The sequence below is a fragment of the Epinephelus lanceolatus genome, chromosome 24, assembly GCF_041903045.1.
Source record: "Epinephelus lanceolatus isolate andai-2023 chromosome 24, ASM4190304v1, whole genome shotgun sequence".
NCBI lineage: Eukaryota > Metazoa > Chordata > Actinopteri > Perciformes > Serranidae > Epinephelus > Epinephelus lanceolatus.
In genome coordinates, this window is record NC_135757.1 from 17,432,144 (window position 1) to 17,456,704 (window position 24,561).

At 42.4% G+C, this 24,561-nt stretch overlaps 1 protein-coding gene across 5 annotated transcripts in view; it reads right to left on the bottom strand.

The window, feature by feature from the left end:
* The window catches only part of LOC117249751 (receptor tyrosine-protein kinase erbB-4), a 442,892-nt gene that overhangs the window by 16,050 nt on the left and 402,281 nt on the right, over positions 1 to 24,561 (bottom strand). For 4 of the 5 annotated variants that reach the window (XM_033615451.2, XM_078165991.1, XM_078165990.1 and 1 more), the window contains exons 24-27: positions 17,831 to 17,928; positions 17,511 to 17,681; positions 14,961 to 15,246; positions 11,905 to 12,877 (exon numbers count right to left, since the gene is read on the bottom strand). In XM_033615451.2, the coding sequence (XP_033471342.2) occupies positions 12,048 to 12,877; positions 14,961 to 15,246; positions 17,511 to 17,681; positions 17,831 to 17,928 (1,385 nt within the window). In that variant the 3' untranslated portion in view covers positions 11,905 to 12,047. Of the gene's footprint in view, positions 1 to 11,904; positions 12,878 to 14,960; positions 15,247 to 17,510; positions 17,682 to 17,830; positions 17,929 to 24,561 lie in introns of those variants that run through there. The other variant, XM_078165992.1, reaches the window with a different exon arrangement.

A 24,561-nucleotide genomic window follows, 5' to 3' on the forward strand; every position in this document is an offset into this window, starting at 1 on the left:
TAACGTTGGAAAGCCTGTTTTTTCCCTTTGAAATGGTGCCACATTTGTAATGAACATGCATTTGTGGGATGAGCAGCAGAGCTGAGCATGTGGGTTGCTCCCATGAAAAATTTGCCAACTCTCTGCCAATGCCAAGCAGCTTTTTGACTCCTGTTTGGTGTTGTTTCCTTACTTTCTGTGCTGAGTTTATTTGTATAGTATAAACACACATCATAAACATGTAAATATCTGTCAAACACAATCCAAACATGCTGTATACACTGTATATACAGTCATATCTACCTACCTCATGAATATAGGCAACCTGTAACATAATTCCAGCGCAGTTTGCCCTCTGCATATTTGCACTATTTGTCTGACTGTTTACATACTTTGTTGCATTGTATCTGTTTCTACTATGTCAAACAGTTTAAATGACTGTGTTTATCCAGTTTCATACATTCATCGCATCTCTATCATCCACCAAAGTGGGTGGCACATCTTGATTGCTTCCAAATAATTGGAGTTCATATTTCATTCATAAGTGGTGGAGACTGGGTTGCTACCTATACTATAGTCAAAATGGACTGCATTTAGAGAAAATTATTATGGAGCGACGCCTGCGATCTGGTTCAGGCAAGCAACTCGAGCTGCACTGATTCATACACACACATCATATGTCCATATGTCAAATACAAAACACACCCTCCCACTTTGCTGGCCTATTTAAGCTGCAACATCTTCCAAGCTCTACCTTTGCCTTGTACTGCTGCTCGCTCTTTCAGCCCCACCTCCACCCCAGCATCCACCTGCAGGCTCATATGTTCTGCTGTTAAAATCAAGGTGTAAGTTGGATCACGCCTTCACCATAGTAGGAAACAAAATGCTCCTCTGGTTAGCAATTGTCCAGTCATAGCAGCTGTAACAAGGCATGGCAGCTTATGAATGTTTAAGCACTGTACATGCAGTTGTAGTAAGAGTAAGGGCTCATTTATGCTCAACGTAAGGATGGAGACGGAGATGGATGGTGCCCTCTGTCTGTTTGTTCATTCATTTTCCGTAACTGCTTATCCTGTTAGGGGTCGTGGGGGGGCTGGAGCCTATCCCAGCTGACATTGGGGAGAGGCGGGGTACACCCTGGACAGGTCACCAGACTATCACAGGGCTGCCACATAGAGACAGACAACCATTCATGCTCAAATTCACACCTACGGACAGTTTAGTCACCAATTAACCTGCATGTCTTTGGACTGTTGGAGGAAGCCGGAGTACCCGGAGAAAACCCACACTGACACAGGGAGAATATGCAAACTCTGCACAGAAAGGATCCCCTACCCCAGGGTTCAAACCAGGAACCCTCTTGCTGTGAGGCGACAATGGAGCGCCAAGAAAACGATCAAGCTTGACAATCAAGAGGAAGTTAAAGTCGTAACAAGTTTTCCGTAGGCAACAATGCTAACCACTGTACCACCGTGCCACCTTTCTGTCTGTCCTCTGCATTATTGTGTCGGTATTTGCGCACGTTTTCTGAAAGCTTATGGATACAGACATAACAGAGCAGTACCACAGGAGACTGTGAAGGCAGTGTTGAGTAGCTCAAGTAAGAGACGACTGTAGGAGACGACAGAGACATCGAAATAATGGCGCAACAGAACGAATTGGTAACACAGTGAAAAGAATTCTCCGTTCATGTGTCTGGATGTATACATACTTCCATTTAAAGATACATTATTACGATCTTTGTTGCTGTGTGAAATGTTAAGCTCAAACCGGTGAAGGACTCACAGAGCAGACTCACAGACTCCGATAAATGTTCAGGGTCTATAACCACAGGTTGGTACACCGGATGCATGGAAATATGAGAGCAGGGACATTTACCATGTTTAAAAAGGACGCATGTTTTTTCTCTTTTGTGTTGAAATATGTTTGGTTTCTTGTGTGATGACTCATGTTGCAATCAGAATAGGCTCAGGCAGCTCGCTGATAAAATGCTGTATTTTTTAATTCCAATAACAATTCAAGTGGCATAATTCTTCATTTTAAGGTAGTTCCTGGTCATGAAATAAGTACACCCTTGAAGACAGAAAATGTCAGTTTATATGGAGAATTATAGTTCGGACTTGTGGCCTAAATTCTATTTCCAGGGTTTTCGAGTCCTGAGGAGAATACTTGGAAAAAATAAAAAACAACTGCAGCTCCGAACACAGTGGTCAAACCTTAGGCCATAATATAAAAGAATCATCAAGCTTGTGGAGCCATTTCAAACACTCGCCTTGTTTCTTTGGTGCAAGGATGTGTGGGTAAAAGCCGTCAAGGTGACACGCTGCAATTAAACAGCAGCGGTGTGTCGGCGATGAGCTGTCATCAGCGAGCTATGTCACAGGTGTACGGGGCAGCTGTAAGTATAATTGCTACAGGCCTCCGGGATGGAGCTGAAGCCCATCTCCTGGTGGTGACAGCAGGCTTCACTGGAAGATCGGCTATAAAGGAGACTTGTAACACAATGACAAATGGTTATACAGCAGTTGCCAAATTAACAGTGACCTCCCCCCTTTGCTGTCTGGTGTGGGTGATAATGTGCAAAAGTCCTGTCGGGAAGTGTGCTTAATGTTCAAGATAATCTGTCTATTATGCGAGTTCAACATTAGGAAGGGAGTGAGTGAGTATCAATTAAATTTTCCTTTACATAGAAAATGGGAAGCATAATTTTTCTGACAGCGATTCAAGCAGGCAGACCTAATATAGATTTTGAATAAGTAGCTATATGTGAATATAACTGGAAATAGCTCAAATAGTGTTACTCTGCAGCAGAAGCCCCCACTAAATTACTATGGTGGAACTCGATGTGCTTACTAATTGAGTCTCAGTGCTCCAAGGAAACTAATAGACAGAGGAGAGAGGGGAAAAGGAGGAAAAGAAAGGAGAGGGATTTCTGTTCATAAACAGTGTTTACTTAAAGCACCCCCATTGCCTTATTAGTATTAATAGCAGTGACTTCAGAAAGCTCATATTCTGCCATTGGACAGTTTTGTATTATTTATGATTGAAATGAAAGCCTGGGAATGCAGCAGCAATGGAGGAGCGCTGCATAGCAAACGATGTTGCCCATGCCAGTTTACATAACCGACACTTGGGTAAACAGCGGATTAAGCGCAGCACAGGGCGAGAGGAAAAACGGGAGCAAAATGTTATATCCACACATTAGCCTATTTGAGGCGAACTTTTGGAGGAGGCTAGGAGAACGCTGCGGAGCGTTTGATGCGGCTGGTCTTCATCTGCAAGTCCTTTTGAGCATGAAAGTGTGGTGCGGTGCAGAAATCTCGCCTCCAGTACAACTTCTGTAATGTTGATCTTAAGAAGTCGGGTCAAAATAAGCACGCTGGAACTTGAGAGCTTCCTCGCCTTAATTAAAGACACCATCTGTTAAATTTTATTATTAAAGCTGTTAGAGTGAGGATTAGAGCAACCGAATGGGGCTTTCATTTTCTGCTCTACTTACAGGCAGCAGGGTGGCGAGTCGAGCAGGGGAACCACGGTTTAGGGCTCCACAGCTTCCCTGCTGAGATGTCTTTGAGCAAGACACAGAATCCCAACCGGGGTTACAGCTGCTGAAGTAGCTCATTTTCCAGATAAACTACTTTAAAGCACAACAGGAAGAATTATCAAGGCCTTTCTTAAAACATCAGGTGTAATTCTTCTCAAAAACAGCCTTACTTTGAGAACAATTTTTGTTTACTCTTGCCAGCAAGTGTGTTAAAAAACATCCAAACTTTTTCTTTTGTAGATGTGTTTACATTCCCTCAAACTCGAGTGTTAGATGTTGTTTTTTAGCTGCAAGACCAAGGGGGTGCCATGGCCCCCTGATGCAATTGCTGGCACCAACACTGGCCCTTTTTGGTGAGAAATGAAGCGTTGCTTATACCAAGCATTCGAGTTCAGTTCAGTTTGGTACACGGTCATTTTTTTGTTTCCATTGTCAGAAGTTTCCATTGTTGGCATGCTGCTCCATTCTGCACTCTGAAAAGTAATCCACTGGTTCAACTTAAAATAATGAAGGTAACAATTTGCATGCATGTTTCTTAAGCAGTTAAATCCCATGAGTATTTTATAATCTGAAAAACTCAATTAATTTGGTACAGCCAACAAGATTTGCTTTGACTTCGAGAAATGCTAATTTATTTCAAAGTTGTGTTGGTATTTAGCGGTCAGACTGTTTTATCTATGATATTCTAACTTTTTATTCCAATTCCAATGTTTTGGATTTCGACCAGGCAGGTGCAGAAAGTACGTGCGAGTTGGCCATCGGATGTAGTCTCTGTAGTGTGTTCAAATGCAACTGACACAGCCTCGCCTCCCCAATCTTTCTTCAGCAGAATGGTCTGGACCACTAGAAGCTAGTTACCAGCTAATAATGAGCTGTAAAGCTGTCACTGAGAGAGTTTTTATGATATCCTACAGATTCAATGAAACTTAACATAGGGCTGAACAATAATCAAATATTCATCACCATCATGATTTTGGCTTCCTGTAATAAAATGAACATGATTGACTGTGATATTGATGTTTGAAATGCATGTGCCGCTCATAGAAAACTCTGCTGCATATTAAATTAAGCACTTTCTAAACTTCCTAAGCAGTCAACCCCACTTTTGAAGAGATGTCATGCTACTGTACGCATGTCCTACAGCGGCAGCCTGGGAAAAATGTTCCTGAATGTTGTGACTGCCGACAGGCAAAATAAAAATCATCTGTTAGTAATAAGTCATAATTTGTTATTTGGAAGTACTTTGGGTTCAGGAGAGAACAAATCATATGCAACAAGTCCATGAAAACTGTGTCTGTGCTGCAAAGCTACACAACTAACTTGTTAAACCATCACAATCTGCAGTACAATGAGAGCCAGAAGAATGATGTTGCTAACGTCACTGCACTGAATCCATGTCCTTGTCCAGTATCAACTCAGACATGCATAGAAGCGTTGCTTTGCAGTGTATCACTACACCATGACCGCTGTTAAAAAATAAATAAATGAAAACAATAAAGCTGGGGAAAGGTATCCATCCAGCTCAGACTGCAATAACAAATGCAGTTGTGTTCCAACTGGCTAAAGATATGTGTCAAATAAACACTGTCCTTTGCCCAACCAGCAATGCTGGTTGCATTCTGTAATGGCACATTTTTTTTTATAAGGCTATATTTAATTGCATCTGGGAGACGCACTGTGAATAAGGAGAAGTTTTATTTTGATTTGTAGATTTGCAGGGATTTAGCACAACATGGGAGTGAAAGCCGTGTTCTGTTTATTAAAATGGAAAAATGCAATAAAAATATATTGTCCCTAAAATCAATTAATAATCGTGATTAATAATGGTGCTCTCAGCACTGATCAAAATAGTAGTGATTATCATTTTGGTCATTATCGTGCAGCCCTAACTTAACGTAAAGTTAGGCAGGTTAGACTTGGGGAAAAGAAACATTTGACGACATACCTTAAAGTGACTAAAAGTTCACTTGAAGTTTACACCGTTCCAAACATCGGTCTCCTGGGGGAAAGTCCTATGTCCACCACCCCAACGTGCCTCCTCACATGACCACTCCCCTCTTCACTCCCATCGCCGAAGTGGTCATGTGATCGCAGCTTTCCCAAATACTTGGTAGATACATGTATTAGTAGCTCATGATTAAGTGGGTTATGTTCAAATTTTGGTGCATGACTTTTTGTCAGGAAACGTATGCATGATGCATGATGCATGATGCATGATGCATGAGAACAGCCTGAAAATAAGAAACCATAGTATATCAGTGTGCAATTCCTTAACTCACCATATTGGTGTAGTTTTCAACTAGCCTATATACTACAGCAGCATGACCAAATTCCTGAAAATCAGTTATAGCTGTTGGTTTTGGTGTGCCACCCCAGGATTTACAGTGGCCTCACCTAAGCCCCGTTTCCACCAGGCACTTTCGGTATGGTACCTTTGGAACCAAAAGTAACCCTTCAGACATGGTACATAGACCCTTACATTTCCACTGCAAACAGTACCCTTAAATGTGGGCGGGGTTGTTGTCACTCACTGCTCCGTCCAGCACTCACTGTATTTCCTCATTATCGGTGATACAGAGGGAAGTCTGTAGCTAATTTATCGTTCCGAAATTTTAGCGTTAGGAACTGAACTATACCGTACTGCTCGGTGGAAACAGGGCTCTTTTCATTCCTATGAAAAATTTCTGGGGACACCACTGTGCAAGATGAACAACAAAATCACCACCAAACCACAGCAACATATACTGAATCAATCTTTATTTATATTAAATTAAAAATATACTTTTGACAGATTCATGTAACAAACATGAGGAACGGTATTTCTATGATATAAAGCTTTGGGTATGGTTTCAAATAACTCAGACAGACAGTCAGCAGTGACCGTCTTGGATAAAGGGACATGGGGAAGTATGGAAAGAACGCCTTCTCTCTACTATGTCTCCTCTAAAAGCATGCAAAAACAAATCAGAAAATGAACTGAAAACAGGATGTACTGTGAAGGCTGTGCTCTGCCTTTCAGGGGAGAGGAGGAGGAGGAGGAGGTCAGACTTGGCTCAGTAATATTTCCAGTAGAAAGTAAGCAGAGAGGGTAACACAGTTTATCTAGGTTGGTTGGCAGCACTGGTTTCAGTTTTATGAGTATTAGAAAGATAAAGAGGAGAAGTTTGCTTGTTCTGGGGTGTTCTCATTACTGAGGGACAAATGAAATGTGGCAAGCATAGGGGAAGCTGAACAGAGATACCAGGTGGATTCAACACCCCCCTCCGCCCACCACCACCATCACCACCACCACTTTTACAGTGTTCACCTAAACTGAAACAATACATGAGGACAGCCACGGAGCTCTGGAGAAAAAGGGCGTCACAAGAGTTCCACATGGAAAAAGGGTCAACAAGCACTTTTAAAATCAAATCCCCATTAGTCCAAAAGGTACACTTACATAAAGCAAATATGTACGGCTCTTTTTGTACAAGTTGTTATAAGCAGGAGAAAACAGCAGTAGGAGAGAAGACCATATAAATTCAAAGCATCGCCTCCTTATTTACAAATTCACCACGTTGGCCATTTCAGTGCTTTATAAAAATACTATTCACATTTGTTGCTGAAGTGTGTTAGATAAGTTTTGGAGGAAACCCCAAAGATTCTGTACATTTATCTGATAATTTAAACACAGGAAATGAAAGCGATGATTTGTGCAATTAAGATGTTGACAACTAAAAACTGCGGCTAGAATGACAAACGTGTTTCATAATGTGCGGTAAACAACACAATAGTGGAAAAAAGATTCAAGTCTTTTTTTCTTGAAGAAAAACTTGATAATATGGAAAATAACTCAACATTAAAAGGGTACTATACACAAAAAAGAAATTCCCAGTTTGTGCTACTGAATTCAGTAAAAAAAAATATTTTCTCCCACTCTGAAATTTGAATATAATACTGTCATCAATGAAGAGATACAAAGGTGGAGGGCAGTAAAACACTCACTTTGGGTACCATGCAAGGTGATATTGTACTATACACTAGAGACTCTAACGCAGCCTATATGGTAGGTAACTGCTCAGGATGAAATATCGAAGGATTCACTTCTGGCTACATGCCTCTGCACCTTGGCTCAGAGGAAACGGTAAAAAGTGGAAATAAAAAAAGTGATCAATCTTAAACACCAGTTGCCATGGTGTGTTCTTGAAATGCCATGAGCCACAAGACTGTTTAGGGCTGAGACAAATAGCAGCAGGTAACACAGTCCGACGCCAAGGCGAAACATGTTTGAAACAAGAAATGAGATATTAGTCGGCAGAGAGGGAAAAAGTAGTTGCGGTACTAAAGAAAAAAAAAAAACAAGGCCTTTGGATGACAAAAACAAAACTTGACAAACTTCAGGTATGTTTTTCTTCCTTTTCTGGCAATGAACTCTTGAATAGATTCAATTAAAAGCGCACGGTTGCAAAGTGTCTCGGATACTCTGAAGTGCTCTCGAGAACATTTGAGGCTCAGTCGTTTCATCAGTTTTTTTAATCTAATCTTGATTCAAACACGCATTTTGCCTGGGTCTGCAGTATAATTTAGGCCAAACAAGAGAGACCAAGGCGTGTGTTTTTCTTCTTACCACCATGGTGCTTTTCTTTTTTTCCTCCTCCTTCTTGAAACCCAGATTTGGCAGACGCTTCCATCGCTCAGTATAAACAAGCTGAAACGCGCCATAAATATTTCACATTGATATTAAATGATGTCTCTATTTCATTGAATTAGAGCTCCAAAAGGGACTACAAAATACTCCTTCATCAAATAATCATGATATCATCAAAGCAGCGTTATAAATACTGTTTGAAGCAAACAAAAAAAACATCAACTCGGAAACAAGGACATTCTTGAGGCTGGTCAGTACCACCTCAAATGTGTTTTCTTGGTGAACTCCCGGCCGCAGCACCTTCCTCTGACTTTTGCTGAAGCTTTTTGCTTTCTGAAGTGGTAAACGGCCGGATAAACAAGTTGAATATTTCAGTAACGAAGGGTGGAAATCTTTTCTTTCTACCCACGAGTTTGATCAAAGTGCTCCAAAGGGAGGACAAACATATACAGCTTACTCGGACGAACACGTTCACACACAGAGGCATTAAAATGCACTAAATAAAAATCCTAAACAAGAAAACAGCACACAGCTGAATGACAAATTACAATTACATTAATATTAATATTCAATGTGTAACAGCTGGAAAAACTTGCTATAGGTTCAGGAACTATATGATTCTGTCCATATTGATTGAACCAAGATGTGATTCTCGGAAGAGGCAAACCACCATTACAAAATTTTCCTCTTGATCTTTGAAGGTTGGCAAGCTTTGTGGTATTTTCCCACCCACGGGTCTCCTGTATGGCTTGTCGGAAGAAATAATGGCTGTAACACCAGCGCTTTTAGCAGCATTGACTGGCAGTTTGCCTGCAGAGGCGTCAGTAGTGAGGGTTACAATGATTCTCTTGAGAGCTTGGGGATCTCAAGAGTAAAACTCAGCTGGGATGCTTTTCATGATGTCACTCTGGGACTTTGCACACCAAGTCCGTATTTTTTTTGCCTGAAATTGTTGCACATTTAAAAGTAAATACAACCTCACTTAATGTCAGTCACAGATTTCTTTCATTCCCCAATTTAAAGTTTCAACCTACCAACCTATCGCTGCATAATAACGTGCAAAATGTATTCATGGTTTGCAGAGACGTACAACGCCAATGCTTATTCTGGCAAGTGGGTCAGCATGTCCCTATCTTAGACATACTGCCAGCCCCTTTTGTGTTCAGGATCAATTGGATTGCTGACATTGGTGGTCTGTTTGTCAATGTCCGATTCTAGTATTGTTAGCAGGGTATCAAACTGGATCACCTGTAACAGACTTTGAAACCATTGGGATAATTCCAGTTTTATTGACAGGTAAACTCTCCTTGCTCTAGAGACCTTCTCAGGATTGGAAAAACCCAATTTTTGTCTCCTATCTACGACAAAATCATCTTCACTGCTTGAAACTCCATTGACTTGGTGTGCAAAGGCCTTTAGTGTAAATGGATCCAAGGCATCGTCAAACAGCAGCCAGACTAATAATTCAGTGTTGGGAAAAGTACAAATTAACAACATACAGCTGCACTTGAACAACAACAACAAACCTATAAAGACATTACAGTCTCCTCTAAGTTGTACCTTTGACATATTTACCAATATTAATAAAGTAATTAGCTGAAAGAAAATTCAAGAAACCTTCACCAGCAACTACGAAGATCACATTTAGGCGTAGGTTTAACCCTGTCTCCCAGAAATTAGGTTAATACAGTACTTATTTGATTTCCCAGGTATGTATTTGCTGGATTACTATATGAATTAACATATCTATATCATTTCTAGGAGACAAGGTTAATAGCTTATGGAGTTCTGACTTCTGGGCAATAAGGTCCTTCAAAAATATCAAGCAATTTGGTTGTCAACACTGCCATTTAGAGCAGTCAAAGTGCAACTGACAGCACCTTTAGGTTAAAAGTCAGTCGAATGAGAACATGAATGTAGTCCTGATCTTTGCTGTTGATTATTAGAGTAAAATAAAAAGCATGATTTAAAAAATTGTGCAGGTTGCTTTGCCACCTTAGACCAAACCTGATACCTCTTGACTGCAGAGTGGTCAGGCTTGCAACAGGCTCTTGATTTCAGGGTGCCACTGATGAATTAAGGACAAACTATGCCAGAAACGACAGACACTGCCTCCATTCCCCATCTTCACTGGTATCATGTCCAAATTTGCTGCCATAGAGACGAGTGGGTCCAGAGAAAAAGTGGTTAGTATTTATAATTTTTTAAGAACTAGATCCAAGCTACAGTCAAGTACCTTATAAATGAACACTTCGATAGAGACACATGTTAATTTTGGCACAGAACCATCACTGTGTGCATCAATAGCTCCTTCATAAAGCCTCAGATTCCTGACTTTAACCATCCAACACCTAAAAAGATGAAAACCTCCCAGAGATTTGGTGCTGTTTGCCACTCAATGAGACAGTAGAAATGTTTTCTGTTGACAGCAGTCATATGGTGGAAGTCTTTGAGGTCGGACCAGTGTTGAGCCTACTGTTGTTTAACAGCTGTACTGAAGCTGTCGACTATATCATCACCGACTTCGACCGCATCTCTTTCCCCACAGATATCCCCGCGGGGTCAAACTGGCTCGCTAATATGTGAACACACACACACACACACACACTTGTTCCATTCACACTGACATAAACACACACACAAAAAAGTAGTTTTTCTGTGCTCTGCTGGTGCTGTCTTGTTCATTCCTTGAGGTCTTCATTAGGCGGCTTGTATGAACTTTTTCTTTCCTCTCTGTAGATGTTTTCTCTTTTTTCTCTCACTCTCTGTCTCTATAATCACCATTTTTAGTTCGGCTGCTTTGTAGATATCACACTATTCAGCAGATTCAGGAATTTCCCTAACTATCCTCCCACTCTTATGGCAAGACACTCATCAAGTTAGCCTCCTGTTCTAAATGGGAAAACCAGTGTATAAAAATCAATCTTCTCAACCCTGCAACCAGTGTTTATAAAAATGTTTACAGTGTATTTTTTCCCTTATTCCCTTTGGCTTGGAAAAGGCTGTTTTTGATCAGCCTTTCCAAGCAGACAGCAGTCAACCAAAAACAACAAAAACAGCAGTTGCCCTGTGTGTTTTTCAGGCGAGTTAAAAAGTCAATGGTCGAACTACAGATGTGTGGAGGGATCACTGTAGTTTTGGCCATCACAGTATCACAGTTACAGTAAGAAAGATGAGATGAGTTTCACATGTTTGACGGAAAATTGGAGGATGTACGGTATAATCCTATAGGCAAAAAGAGTGAATATGATTGATCAGCTTTCAGTGCTCCATCCTCATGTTACTGGATGTCCTGACTAAACCCTTTTCAGCCTTTTATTCCTCCATATTTTGCTGTTTTGCCTCACTCTACAAGGTCATTCACAAAACAAGACATCTTGACATCTTACAGACTCTATTTGTTCCGTCTGTTTGCTTATTTCAGAAACCCTTAGAAGTTCATCTTCAGACCTTTATACTGAAAAAATAAGAAAACATCTTGTTCCTCTCGTGAATCTGACACCGCAGTGACTGGCAGTGAGTTCAGGTCCCCTACGCCGAATCCATCTTGTTGCGGTCTGCCTCACTGGGACGACACTGTGCTGTGTGTCCACTGCTGTGTGACAGTTATGTGTCCCTTGAAAACTACCGTAACCTTCACGTTCTCAGTGATGTGGAGCACAGTCTCTATCTACAGGACAGAAATGGACTGGATTGGATGAAGGTGAGTTGGGTTTGCTTGGCTCGGTTCGGTCCACCTCCTTCTGATGTCGCTACGGTCTACAGCAGATGGCACAGTATTTGGAAAGAGTTGGGGGCTCTGGTTGAGGCCGCTCCCCTCTGCGTGGAACAGTGGAACCGGAGAGGATGTCTGGGTTGCTGGAGGCTAGAGTCAGATTGAGGAAGGTTTGGAACGATTTAGACCACAGTGTTCCGCTGTCGGTAGGGTGGAGGGGGCAAGACGGTGCCAGATTTCAGGGAAAACTCAGACATGTACTCGGGGTTTTCAGCTACCGCCGGCCGTATGTGTCCGTTCTGCTTATAGAAGAGCTTGGCGTTGGTGGAGCCGCCCTGGGCGCTGTCAGGGATCGCCTGGTTAGACGATTTGGGGGGCAAGCTGTGTTGCCAGTACTCTGGATTGTCAAAGGTCACCTTCAGCTTTTTCCCGCTGACTTTACCTGACGTCTGTCCGTGCTTCAACATGCTGGCGGGGTGCGTGGTGGCGTGGATCTGGTAGGCTGGCAGGCTGCCGTGCCCAATGTTGCCCGAAGTGGACAGGGCACCTGACTGGCACACCTGGGCTTGGGCAGTAGTTCCTGTTTGGCTCTGGCTGGTGGAGCCGCCACCTGGATTGCCAGGCTGTCCCGCGGGTTTGATGGTGTGATGGGCGTGGAGGATGTGGGTCGGTGGGCCGTGGTGGCAAGGCATGCCAGATGGAGAGGGCTGGGCAGTAGGGAGGGGGTAATGGGGCAGGCTGGTCTGGATGGTAAGTGGGAGGTGGGAGCCTGAAGAAGCGATAGAAGAAGGAGGCTGGGTGGGCAGGGGAAGACCATTTCTCCTCAGTGCCTCCAGGCCCAGCTCGGCGGGGCTGTGGAAGGTGTTGAGGTATAGGGGCTCGTTGATGTACTCGTCCTCCCCTTTGGGCTGGCTGTTGGGTGTGCTGTGGTAGCCCGGGTTATCCAAGGCGTGGATCTCACCGTTCTTGCGTCGAGAGACAAATGGGTTCTCCTCAATGGGATTCAGATATTCTGTAGCACAGATCAGAAAAGGGTGGGAAGTAGAGAACAAGAGAAAAGAGGTTTAGGAGAGAATAAGACAAAAGATTCACATTAATCAAATCAAGAGAAGGGAAAACAAAAGAAATGAAAATTGAAAGAGTAAGAGAAAGAGATCACTCGCTAATGAGGGGAGAAGATGGTGATGATAATGGCGATAATGGCAGCCACTCAGGACCAGACGGGCAACATGCCAGCAGTTCTTTGGCACTGGAAACTCCATCTGCCGGGGGTGAAAATGCCAGCAAATGACCCCTCTTCACTGCTTCCAAACGCTATAATAGTGGGGTGCGAAACCTATTGATTTTGCCCACTCTTCCGCTCCTTGACATTGCATCAGATGCATTTTGCTGCAGGCTTTGTTATATTTTGAGCTGCTCAGAAATCAAAGGCGGCAGTGCGAGAGCAGGGCTGATGGACTGAATTATGATCAAAGGCAAAACATGACTCTGTAGTAGCTGACATACACCGTTGACGGAAACTGGGTAGGAATTTTAATCAATGGAGTGAAATGAAATGAACAGGCAAAATGACAGGCAGAATATACTACAAAAGATTGTATTTACTCTGTGAATGAGCAGCGAGATGACAGAGTGGGGAGAAGGTGCACTAGGATGGAATTTGTAGTACATACAGGATGCACTTGTTTTACATTTAAATTGTGTTTCAGTCTTTGTGGAACAGGACAGAAGACTGTCAGACTTTTATTTCTACGGCATTGTGTTATTTGAAATTAATATAATGAGGTATGTGTATTACAAAGTTTAGTATTATCTCCACCATGCTGTGGACTAAATACAACTCCTAAAATACAGTTATGCATGGTCACAACAAATTGCCCCGCAGGGCTGCAGAATTTCAACCTGGATTTATTTTTAGCTTTTTCGAAAGTGCTCTGGGAAGTGAACCTGATTTTAATGTGTTTTGTATTTTACTCATGCTGGCCTTATACCAAATGGCTTTTCAAGCAATTTCACTGACGCAGACAAATTTCCAGTGTAGGAATAAAATCATGAGGGTGTTACCTTAGTTGGTGACCTCGATTGTTTGGTTTAAGATGGTCAAAAAACTCAGTCCGGGCTGTCTTGTTTTGTCATTTTGACGAAAACATGTTTAATTTAAGAAGTTCTTGGTTATGATACTAAAGTTAAGTGACTTCATTGTCAACCGACCAATAGCAGCGCTCTCTCCAGCACCAAACCGGATGCAACAAACTGGGTAGACAGTTAAAATGGAGGAGACTCCAAAGAGGTGCAAGAACTTGAACAATTCTCAGTTCTCTTGGACTGTGGAAACAACCCGGTCTCACTCCAAAGTTAACGAAATCCGGCGCTTGGGCAGTTAGTTGCGGCGTCAGACACTGACGAAAACAGACATACTTTAACATCGGTATGATACGTAGAAAGTCAACGTTATAGTTTAATGTCGCTCTGTGGCATCAGGGGGAAACGTGGCGGGACAAGAACAAAAGTTAAGGCGGCAAAAGTCTGAGTGGGGTGGATGGGCCCAACAAATGCCGGCTTTCACCTGGGAGATCAAGATTATAAAGCCAAACTCTGTAATTTTTTTCTAAACCCAACCACGTGCATTAATTGTTGAAGAAAAAAACAACCCAGTTCGCGATTTTGTACCGACGTAGTGCGTTTATTTTCACCTTCACATTTCCTGTGAAAACGGAAGTGTATTTTTGAAAGAAGACAGTGTCCCAGAACATCAACAACCAACGCAACCAGGGTACCTTTCATGTTGTATCTGGATGTCTTTATGGATTATATCGATGCCAATCTGACAAGAAAACTGTCGACATATGAGACCTTTTATCTTGTGTCTCTAGAGATACATTATGTGGTTTTGCAGACAGGTAAGACATTGCCAAAATATCATATTTCTTAAAGGGACTTTGGTGGAATTTTTTTTCTACTAGGAGCAGGATAGGAAATAGTTTCAAAATAAATCTAGTTGTAGTCTTGTAAATGGTGACTCTGCAAGATCCCAAGTCTTTACTCTTTTAAAAGTATTATCAAAGTCGTCTAGTGTATGGTAGGTGTGAGAGTACCTGAGGAGCTCTTGTCCTTCATGGGTGTCATGTATCCGTCCTCATCAGTGTCCCCTCTGGGCGCCCTCTCCCCGAGGAAGATGGTGGGGTCAGCGCTGTACCTCTGGCCCCCGCTGTCCTCTACTCCAGCCTGGCTCAGGCTCTTCTTGTGCAGGCTGCCATTACAGCGCTGATCCTCCAGGGCCGGACCCGGTCCACCTGTGGCTTCCTGATTCACGCTGGCCTGGGCACCTGCGGCAGAGGCCTCTGCAGGGTTTGGACCACCATCTCGATAGCCAAACTGGTTCTGAAGTAGAGAAACGAGAAAAACACTGTTACTGAGCAAACGGGCGGATTATGAGACTCATATTACATTTCCACTGTTAAAAGTTATGGATGGTACCAGTGGAACCAGGGGTACCTAGCACAAAGATCTCGTACTAAAACGTGGAGCTGTGAACACTGCAAACGTTGATTGGTCAGTAGCGGACGGTCACTCTGCTCAGGTTTTGAGACTTAGGTAACCACTGTTCATACAACGGAGAATTTTGCATATATAAGTAAACTGTAACTTTAAAATAAAGGATGTTTTGCTGCCTCTTGCAGCAGCTGTAGTTTGAGAAAAAATAACTTAATTCACTGGGCCGACCGCTGGCAACTTTTAAGATGGAATGTTTACTTGTTATGCTACCCAATGTATGAGTTGACGATGTGAATCCATCAGCACACCTTAAATTTCAATATGACAACTCTGACCATTCCTTTAGTTTTTATTGTCTCTGTTGGATGACACACACTTTTAGTAATGAGTGGATCTTCAAGCGTTAGAAAATATATATTGCTTTCGACCAGATTATGTGAACTACATATATCCCAGTCCTCACTGGGAGAAAAAAAAGCGTCTTGGATCGTTGTTCCTTCCCGATCATTTTGCTAGTGAGTGGGGCCCTTGACACTTTGGGCACCTGGGCTGTTCTTATCCATTCATTACAGCAAACTGTAGTTTGATGTTCTTTGTTCTTCTGGGGAAACTTTGATGCATGTTTTGTATGTTTGACTCTGTTTTGTAGGTTTTTGACACTGTGCAGCTATTTGGTGATGACATTGCTGGAATTACATTGTTTAACAAACTCAACTTAAGATGTCTCCGGCTCAATTGCACCACTCCAAACAAATGGCGTGAAAGCCAAATATCATGAAGTCTGAGTCAGTTTAAGCCAGCTGTATGCCACCTGCGGCAAAGGAAGTGGGACTTTTAACCCATGCAGCTGCCTGTCGAGGCTAAAATTCTCCAACAAAGTTCTGTCGGTGTAGTCATCAGCCTTAAGGGACTGTGAAGGGCAGTCAGGCACAGCTACGATACAAACGCCTGCACCTCAAAAAAAGAACAAAAAACCCCATAAGAAAAAACAAAACATGACATGTGAGGCAAAGGGCTTCTCGTGGTGCTGTGTTGGCTTGCCGTGGGCTATTTAACCCAGGCCTACTCCTCGGCACTCTTGCCAACTGCTAGCGCTACAGCAGCAATTACAGGAAGCAGAGCTACAAAACACAACAGAGAAAGAAGGAAAGAAAAAAAAAAAGGAAACATCCTGAGGTTATATCCGTCCACCTACTCCCACTGTCTTCCCTCCATCACAATCAACATCCCCTTCCTCCAAACTTCTCTGTTCATCCCTTCTTCAAAGCCAGGTATTATCCGCTCCTCTTTTCAAGTGTGAGTGTGAGAGCAAATCAGCCCAGATTAGATAACTGTCTGTATTGGTCTGCGTCTGCGGCGGCGCAACCTGAATAACTAACTTCCTGTGGCAAAGTCAGGCAGCCGATGGATTTTAAAAATGGCTTGCTTTCCCTGTGTGGGCATGTTGGGGCTTTTGACTGCATAATCAAAGGAGTTTCAATTCATGATAGGGATGCTGACCTTGAGCACGCAGGAGTCTGGACGGATTAGTGTGTATTTTCTCTTTGAGGTACGTGTGTATTCTTTAGGGAGTGAAAAGCCGCTGTAAAATGGGTAGGTCACGGGGGTAGAGGGGCATAAGATGCAGAGCCGTGGGCCAGCGGCACGTGGCGCATGCTGCAGAGCAAACAGCCGCTCATTGTCTATTAGTAAACGGCTCCGGCATTTTAAGAGAGCGTCTGTTATTTGCTTATGGAGCTCTGAGTAATGAAACCTGGGGCCTGGGGAGCCGGCGCATAAAGAGCCCAGGTTTAAGCCACACACGCTGGGATGGAAATGATGGAGGTGAGCCATTAGCAGAGGAAAATCATCAGTGTATTGGAAGTTCTTAACCACCTTGAGCACTTATAGAGGACAGTGAGTCGGGCAGTTTTTGACCAGAGAGAAATATTACGTTTTTGAGGTTAAACAGAAGACATGAAATGGTTTTATAATGAGATATGATTCGTTATTATATAACATATTTAATTATAGCTGAAGGTTTATGCTTCAACACCTTAAAATGTCATTTTAGAAGCACGTTTATGAGCCATATCAAGACCGCAGCAGAATTAGCGATTAAAAAATGTTTAAATATAGCAGTTTTCTACATGCTAAAGCTGTGTCCTTACTCTGTTGGAGTCAACTCGAGGCCTGGTTGTGAAGGACGGAGGAGCCATGTTGAAACCTCGAGGCACCAGGTACTCGTCGGCATCCATCAAGTCGTCTAGATCCTCCTCGTCCAGAAGGCTCTGGAAGAACTTGCTGTCATTGGGGCTGGGGAGCTTCATGCGGTCGTCTCCCTAAACAGGTGACATGATGAAATTCTCAATTAGTGTGATTAACTTCATCTAATGGGTGCTATTATTGCTACAAGTTAGACTCATTACATTCTATTTTAAAAGCCTTATTATCCAGTGCTTTGACAGACAGCCTGTTGAGGCAAACACACCTGGATGACCAGGTATCGCTGGGGGTCCCGGGCCATTCTGCAAAACTCAGCAGCCAGCTCCTTAAACTTTGGCCTGCTGTCTGCGTCAATCATCCAGCCTACAGAAACGGGAAACATAATAAAATAATATTACACAAATAAGTGGTATATTATAGTTTACAGTTAGGATAATCAAAGTAATAATCTCTGAGATGTTCATGTAAATAAATGAAGCTCAGCGTAAATTCAATCAGGAAGATTTTCTTTATGCTATATCCACTCACAATTCTCTCTATCGCACACCCACCACTCCCACAAATCAGCTGACAATGGGTGATCCCTCTCCTAGTTAGCCAGTCAAACTTTGCCACGATCTCCTTCACCCTCCTCCACAAGCAAAAGCAGCATGTGTATACATTCAGTAAGCTATATCTTCAGTAGCTAGCTAGCTAACCCTACACTTTTCAGGGTTTGATTTTGGTTTTGGAACAGGGAAGAAACGTATATCTTTTTCCAACTTCTCCAGGTAACGAGTGTTGTTGTCAGACCCTGGTCTGGGCCAGCCCGATGCTACGTTACGATTGGCCAGTCTGCATCTGGGGGCGGGACTTAGTGAAGGGTCATTTGTGCTCCGAGTGACAACTGAATGTCCTAGGCTGCCCATGTCAATTGCTCCATCTCAAAAATGCATTTAGATTTAAAACTATTAGCAGGGCTTACATATGGAAACCTACATGTTAAATCATATTGACACAACATTATTTTCTTGCTCCTCTTGCTCGGAATAAATCAAATATATCAGCAACAAACCCGCTTTAGACAAAATTCTTGCTAGCTGTCGTACATGGAGGGAGAGACAGAACAATAGGAAAAAATATAGAAGCGTACGTGATAGTAAACGAAACGTCACACACCGACATGTATTAGAGCTATGGTACATTACGTCAAAAGTTACAGGAAATAAATTGTCCGCTATGTCAAATTACGCAGAAGGTTACCCATGGAAGATTACTGTAACAATTTCATTATGCAAAACAAAATTTTTAAGGATTTTACTAATGTCTCGTTTCCAGATCTGAAAAACAAACAAACAAAAAAAAAACCCGGATTCCATGACTCCTCCAGGTTTTCCATGACCTCGGGAACCCTAGAAGGGGAAGGCGGCGCTAACACAACAGACGTGCTGTTCAACTCACTTATGTTTGAAGTGGCGTGCTGTTTATTTTTCGGTCTCTGCTAGGGTTGCAACTCTAAGATTGCTTCGGCCAAACAATGCCAGAATGAATGAAATGAATGAAAAGATTATGGAGGATGACACTGCAAAAACAGGAGCCAACTGACTGATGTCACACAGGTGATGCTGTTTCGATCAGTGGGAAATGAGGTCTAAGAACACACCTGCAATCACTGCTTATCACCATAGATGCTGTCAAAGAGAATAAAATGGAGATCCTTGAGATTCAAACTAGAGGTATTGCAGACTGAATGTTTTTTTATAAGGAAAATGCCTATAAAAGTTCTCTAGACAATACAAAAAACGCTGAATAAACAAGCATAGTGCTCACTTAGACAAAGTTTCACACACTCTAAACTCTAAGTGCCTTGCTCAAGGGCAAATCAGAGGTTGTTATTAAGGTGGAGGAAAGTGTTTTTCATTTTGCTCTCCAGCCTGCTTCTCCCTCCCTGAGGCTGTAGTAAACAGAGCAAACCCCTGCAGGTGAAGTGAAAGGCCAGGTGGAGTCTCAGCTCAGATTAGACAGTACAGCAAACAGAGTTGCTGATTTCAGTGTCTGCATTACATATTCTACAACAGTGTTGGCTAAAGTGGGGTCTGGGTGCCTCTAGCAATCCTAGAGGGAGGCTCCACGGATCAGCAGCAGAATGTAATTGCTTCATTTCACTTTAGTTCAAATTTAGTGGTTACCAAGTGACAAAAAATACTCCTCGTAGCTGTTTCCAAACCAGAACCTGTGCAATAATGTATGTTTTCTCTCCATAGAAACCGCTGACGATCTGAAGCTAGCTCTCCTTAAATAAACCTTGACCTTCTCTGTTGTCATTTCGCCTGCCACTCTTCGCTCAGTTCATCTAATTTCCGCTTCTAGCGCCCCACGCAGGCACATTACCTAAATGAGGTGCAATTACTCCAGCAATCAAACACTATTTCATCTTTATTGGGGTGGCACTGAGGTGGCGGGGCACGCAGTGTGACAGCACACCAAATCACAAACAACGGCTCTCAGTCAACATGTAATTAGAATTAATGCAGCCAATTGCCAGGCTTCCTTCTGGCTCTTGATAGGGGCGGTGTGACCCGCCCGCTGGGTTGACTCAGTGCTTGACCTGGTTTGGCTATTTCTGATCACCGCTGTGATGCTCACCTGACGTCACTCCACTTTAGTGTGCTTGTGGTGTTTGTGGGTCTTTTGTTATGGTGCTGTGCCATTGAATAGTGAGTAAAAGAAGAAAATTAAAGGGACAGCTCACCCTGAAAATGAAAAATAAATATTTTTCTTCAAACCTGTGGTGCTATTTATCAATCTAAATTGTTTTGTTGTCAGTTGTTGTGTTTTGGAGATACCGCCTGTAGAAATGTCTGCCTTCTCTCCAATATAATGGAGCTGGATGGCACTCGGCTTGTAGTGCTCAAAGAAAAAAAAATTAAAAAATCAATAGTAATGTCTCTTGCCAGAAATTATTGCTGCATTCAAGTGAGGTCATATTTACCGTGTCCACTAAAAGTCCATATGAATTACCCCTTCATGTGGCATTCATGACCTCATGAGTGGACGTTTTCTGAAAGCTGCAAATTCATGAGTTGTGTGAGTGACATGCTTGCTGACGTTTTCAGAAATAGTGGAGGTCATGTAAATTCATTTTTCAGTGGATGGTAAATTAATAAACTGTAATTTTAGTTGCACAGAGTTCTTCTTATTTCATAAAGAGTCTGAAGAAAATGTTAATATCCCTAATGGTCTCTTCTTGGTATGCACAAAACAACAATTAGAATCCAAAACTAAATTTTAAGAGATTACATATGAACATATCATGAGAGCATTATAATTTACTGTTGCCCTATACTCATTTTTACTTAAAAGAGCTTCATCATTGGCATCATCATTCTGTTAGTTATGACCACCAGCTGCTAGCAGCTAATTTCAACTAGCTCTCCTCCTTATGTTTTTAAAAAGGCGATTGTAGCATGATCAGGGAAAAAACAGGGTGCGCCCCCTGGTGCATCGATAGTACGCTTACTGTGTCCTTTTTGTCCAGAAGGTGTTCCTGGGAAGATATCCGTTTGTCCCATAGATTTTTTCTATTGTCCTGGGACAACACGACGGCATCAGTCCTGAGCCCTACTTTTTGGCCTGCGCACTAATGTGACACCACTTAAAAACACTGGCCACTACCATTAGTGAGTGTCATCTTATTTGCCGATAGGCCGATAGCAGTCAACAAGGCAAATATTGGCCGATACTGATGTGCTTTTTCCTCTGTCATTATGCCTTTGCATTTCCTGCATTTCGGTACCTTGCTTAATTGGAAACTTGATTATCTGAATTATCTTGAGTAACACGGTCATGATTTCTGGAAAGAAAGAGTTTTTCAGCACTTAAAGCACCACAAGCTGAGTGCCATCTAGTTGAATTATACTGGAGAGAACTCTACAGCCGATATCTCTACACTACAGGTAAGAGGAAAAATATGTATTTTTGATTTGAGGGTGAACTGTCCCATTTACATTTTAAACCTTCAGAGAGGATATGCTGCTCTGAGTGACAGCTATCGGAAAGTGGAACATAATTGCCCTCAAGATGACTAGGAAATCAGGACTACGTGGGAGCCCCTGAGCATTTTTGCTGCTTGTAAAGTTAAGGGAATCCCTTTGACCTCAGCATTTATAACATTATTGTCCAGACATTTTACACAGCACATGAAATTTATTCTTCTCCTCTAGGGGGAAAGACAGAAATCAGTTGGCATTGTTATTAGGCTAAATGACTGTGGGGCTTTCACGGTTGCGTCTGTGCTGTCAAAAGCCATTGGCAGTAGTTTTTCATTTGGAAAAAGAACAATTAGATATTATGACATTTCGGTCAGATTAACATTTTTTGTCATGGGAATATGCTTTGATATCAAGCTCCAAGCTGGATCACATCATTCTCTTTCACCACATTTGGCATTTTAAGCACTCGCTGTTGTTGTCCTCATCCAGAGCAAATCAGTAGCACACCAGTGGAGTCAGTTTAAATTCATAGAGCTACAAGCAGCAAGTATTAAAAAGTAAATTCATAGTGTGGATACAATATTTATGCCACGAAAAAGATAATTAAAAAGAACTAAGAGCTGCAATGGCAAGGAGAAAGGAAGTCAGTGGGGAGAAGTTGACGTGAGGTAATTTTTATGAGATTTTCAGCTACTACCAGAAGACAGGCAGTAACAGGAAAGTCACTCCACCATAGCTGGGTTGAGGCAGGGTGGAGCGATGACCAGACTGGTGTGGGGAAAAGTAAAGCCAAGCAGCCGATAGCTGGCAGATCTTGTAGCATGGATTGGCATGTATGTCTGGACCGCTTCCTGGAAATATGGGAGGGTGGATCCCTCTGCAGCCATGTACACCAGAACGAGAGTTCTGAATCCAGCCATGGGAACGAGCGCAAGATGGGAGAATTTGGGGAGGATGAAGGGAAGGCGGGGTTTTTGGATGAGCTGCACGAGCTGGAGGGAGAGCTGGGCGTACGTCGGCTGGGAGGGAAGTGTGGAAGTCCAGATGGAGGATGACATGAACGAGGATGTGGGCAGAGTCCCCGGTGAGGATGCATGTTGCACAACATAAAGCAGCATCTCATCAGTTTCCCGAACATCTCTATCTCTTTGTTTTCTCATCTCTCCTCTTTACATATCAACTTCTCTGCCAGCCTTGAGTCAAAGCCCCTGAGCTCAGATAACACCTTACCAGATGAATATTAAAAATATGAACCCTTTTATTAAACTACAACTCATCTGTGATATCTCAAGCTGAGTTGGAGCAGTGTATAAACATGATTACAAAATAAGATTATGTGCTCCACGACACTCAATGAGTTGGATTGCCACTCTGTGACATTGTCTTTAATGCTGCCACCTGTAGCCGAGACAATTAAGTCTACAAATGTGCGATATGTAGCAAGAGACAAGCTTTTTCTATTTCACTGATGATTAAATTTTATGTACAAATCATTTGATGGCGCATTCTATGGATGTATAATTTGGCCATAAGTATGCTGAAATGATTTGAGTGTTTTCTGTTTGTAGTGAGGTAATATCTCCTTTTAATATCTCTGGAGGTATCAGGCCATTGTAGCAATGCTTTCAATCAGGCTTTACCGCCACTGAGTGACATTTTTATCAGGACCAGTGAACACTTTCTGAGAAATTAATACGGATAAATAATAATCTTCACGAAACGTTATGTTTTTTCTCTCCCGATGGATGCGGCTATAGACAGCAGGCGCAGCTAATCTAGTTAATAGCATCACTCAATTGAGCTGATCAAGTAAATCGTTTACCGTGCGTTGACAGATCGCCACAGACAACAACCACGTAAGAGACAAGTGAGAGATGACAGCATGGAGCGTGAAGCAGCTGATCTGCTACCTTCAGGCTTTCTCCACTATGGATATCATTAAAACCAAGTACTGTTCCAGGCTCACCAACGAGCACCGACACATGTTCATGAAAATGGCACTTACTCCATTTAAGATTCAAACACTAGCAAGCAGAAATAATATATGTAATGAAATGAAATAGATAAAGAGAAACCGGGCTGTTTTCTAAAAGAGGCACTTTGTATTTACTTTATTTATAAGTTTCTGTCACATACTTGAAATGTAGGCCTGAAGCTCATTGTGCTAGGACTAATTTTATTCATGGTTAAGACAGCTATTTGTACAAGTGAAAAGATCCTTGGTGGAGAGGGTGGACAGCCTGAAGTCCCTTAGTGTCCGACCTGGGTGCTGCATACTAACTCAGTAGTAAGAAAGGCAAAGCAGTGACTTGTTTCACCTTACACATGTGAGGAAATCCTACAGTTGGGAGACATTTTCCTCAAGGGCTTTCTACTAGAAAAGACCTCTGGTTGTCACGGTAAAGGTTAGGAAAAAAGTCATGGTTTGGGTTAAAATAGGTTTCTGTCCAATAGGGCTTTCTTGGAGAAAACCTGCAAGGAAAATTTCTGTCGTGTGCAGAAATTCTAGATATTCCCTGAAATACTCAGGAATTTCTACTCAAGTATCCTGACAGTGAACATCACAGCCCGGTACAGAAGCGGCACTAAACAGGACGGCAAAGCCCTGCAAAGAGTCGTTTGTATAGCTCAGGGGTCAGCAACCAAGATGCACCACTATGCGCCACAGGAAGTCATTCCTGCCTGTGGCCATCAACCTGTTGACTCCTCCCGCAGAGTGTCAGCCGCTCTGAGTCAACAGTCTGGCATTTGGCTTTTTTAACCTTCTGCATTTATAATTCATAATTATCTACTGGGTGCAATAGTTCAACTGCCACAATATTCTGTGCAATTGTTCAACTGCGCCAGGCCATAGATGTATGATGTACATAGTTGACGAGATGTTTAAACGTTTAGTTTATCCGGTATAAAGGATTCACATTTATTCAACCAGAAAATGTAAGAACCTCTTTAGGGCGACGATGATGATAAATGAAAATTAAAATGTTACAAAAATAACTGTCATTCATTTCCATATTATTTTTGT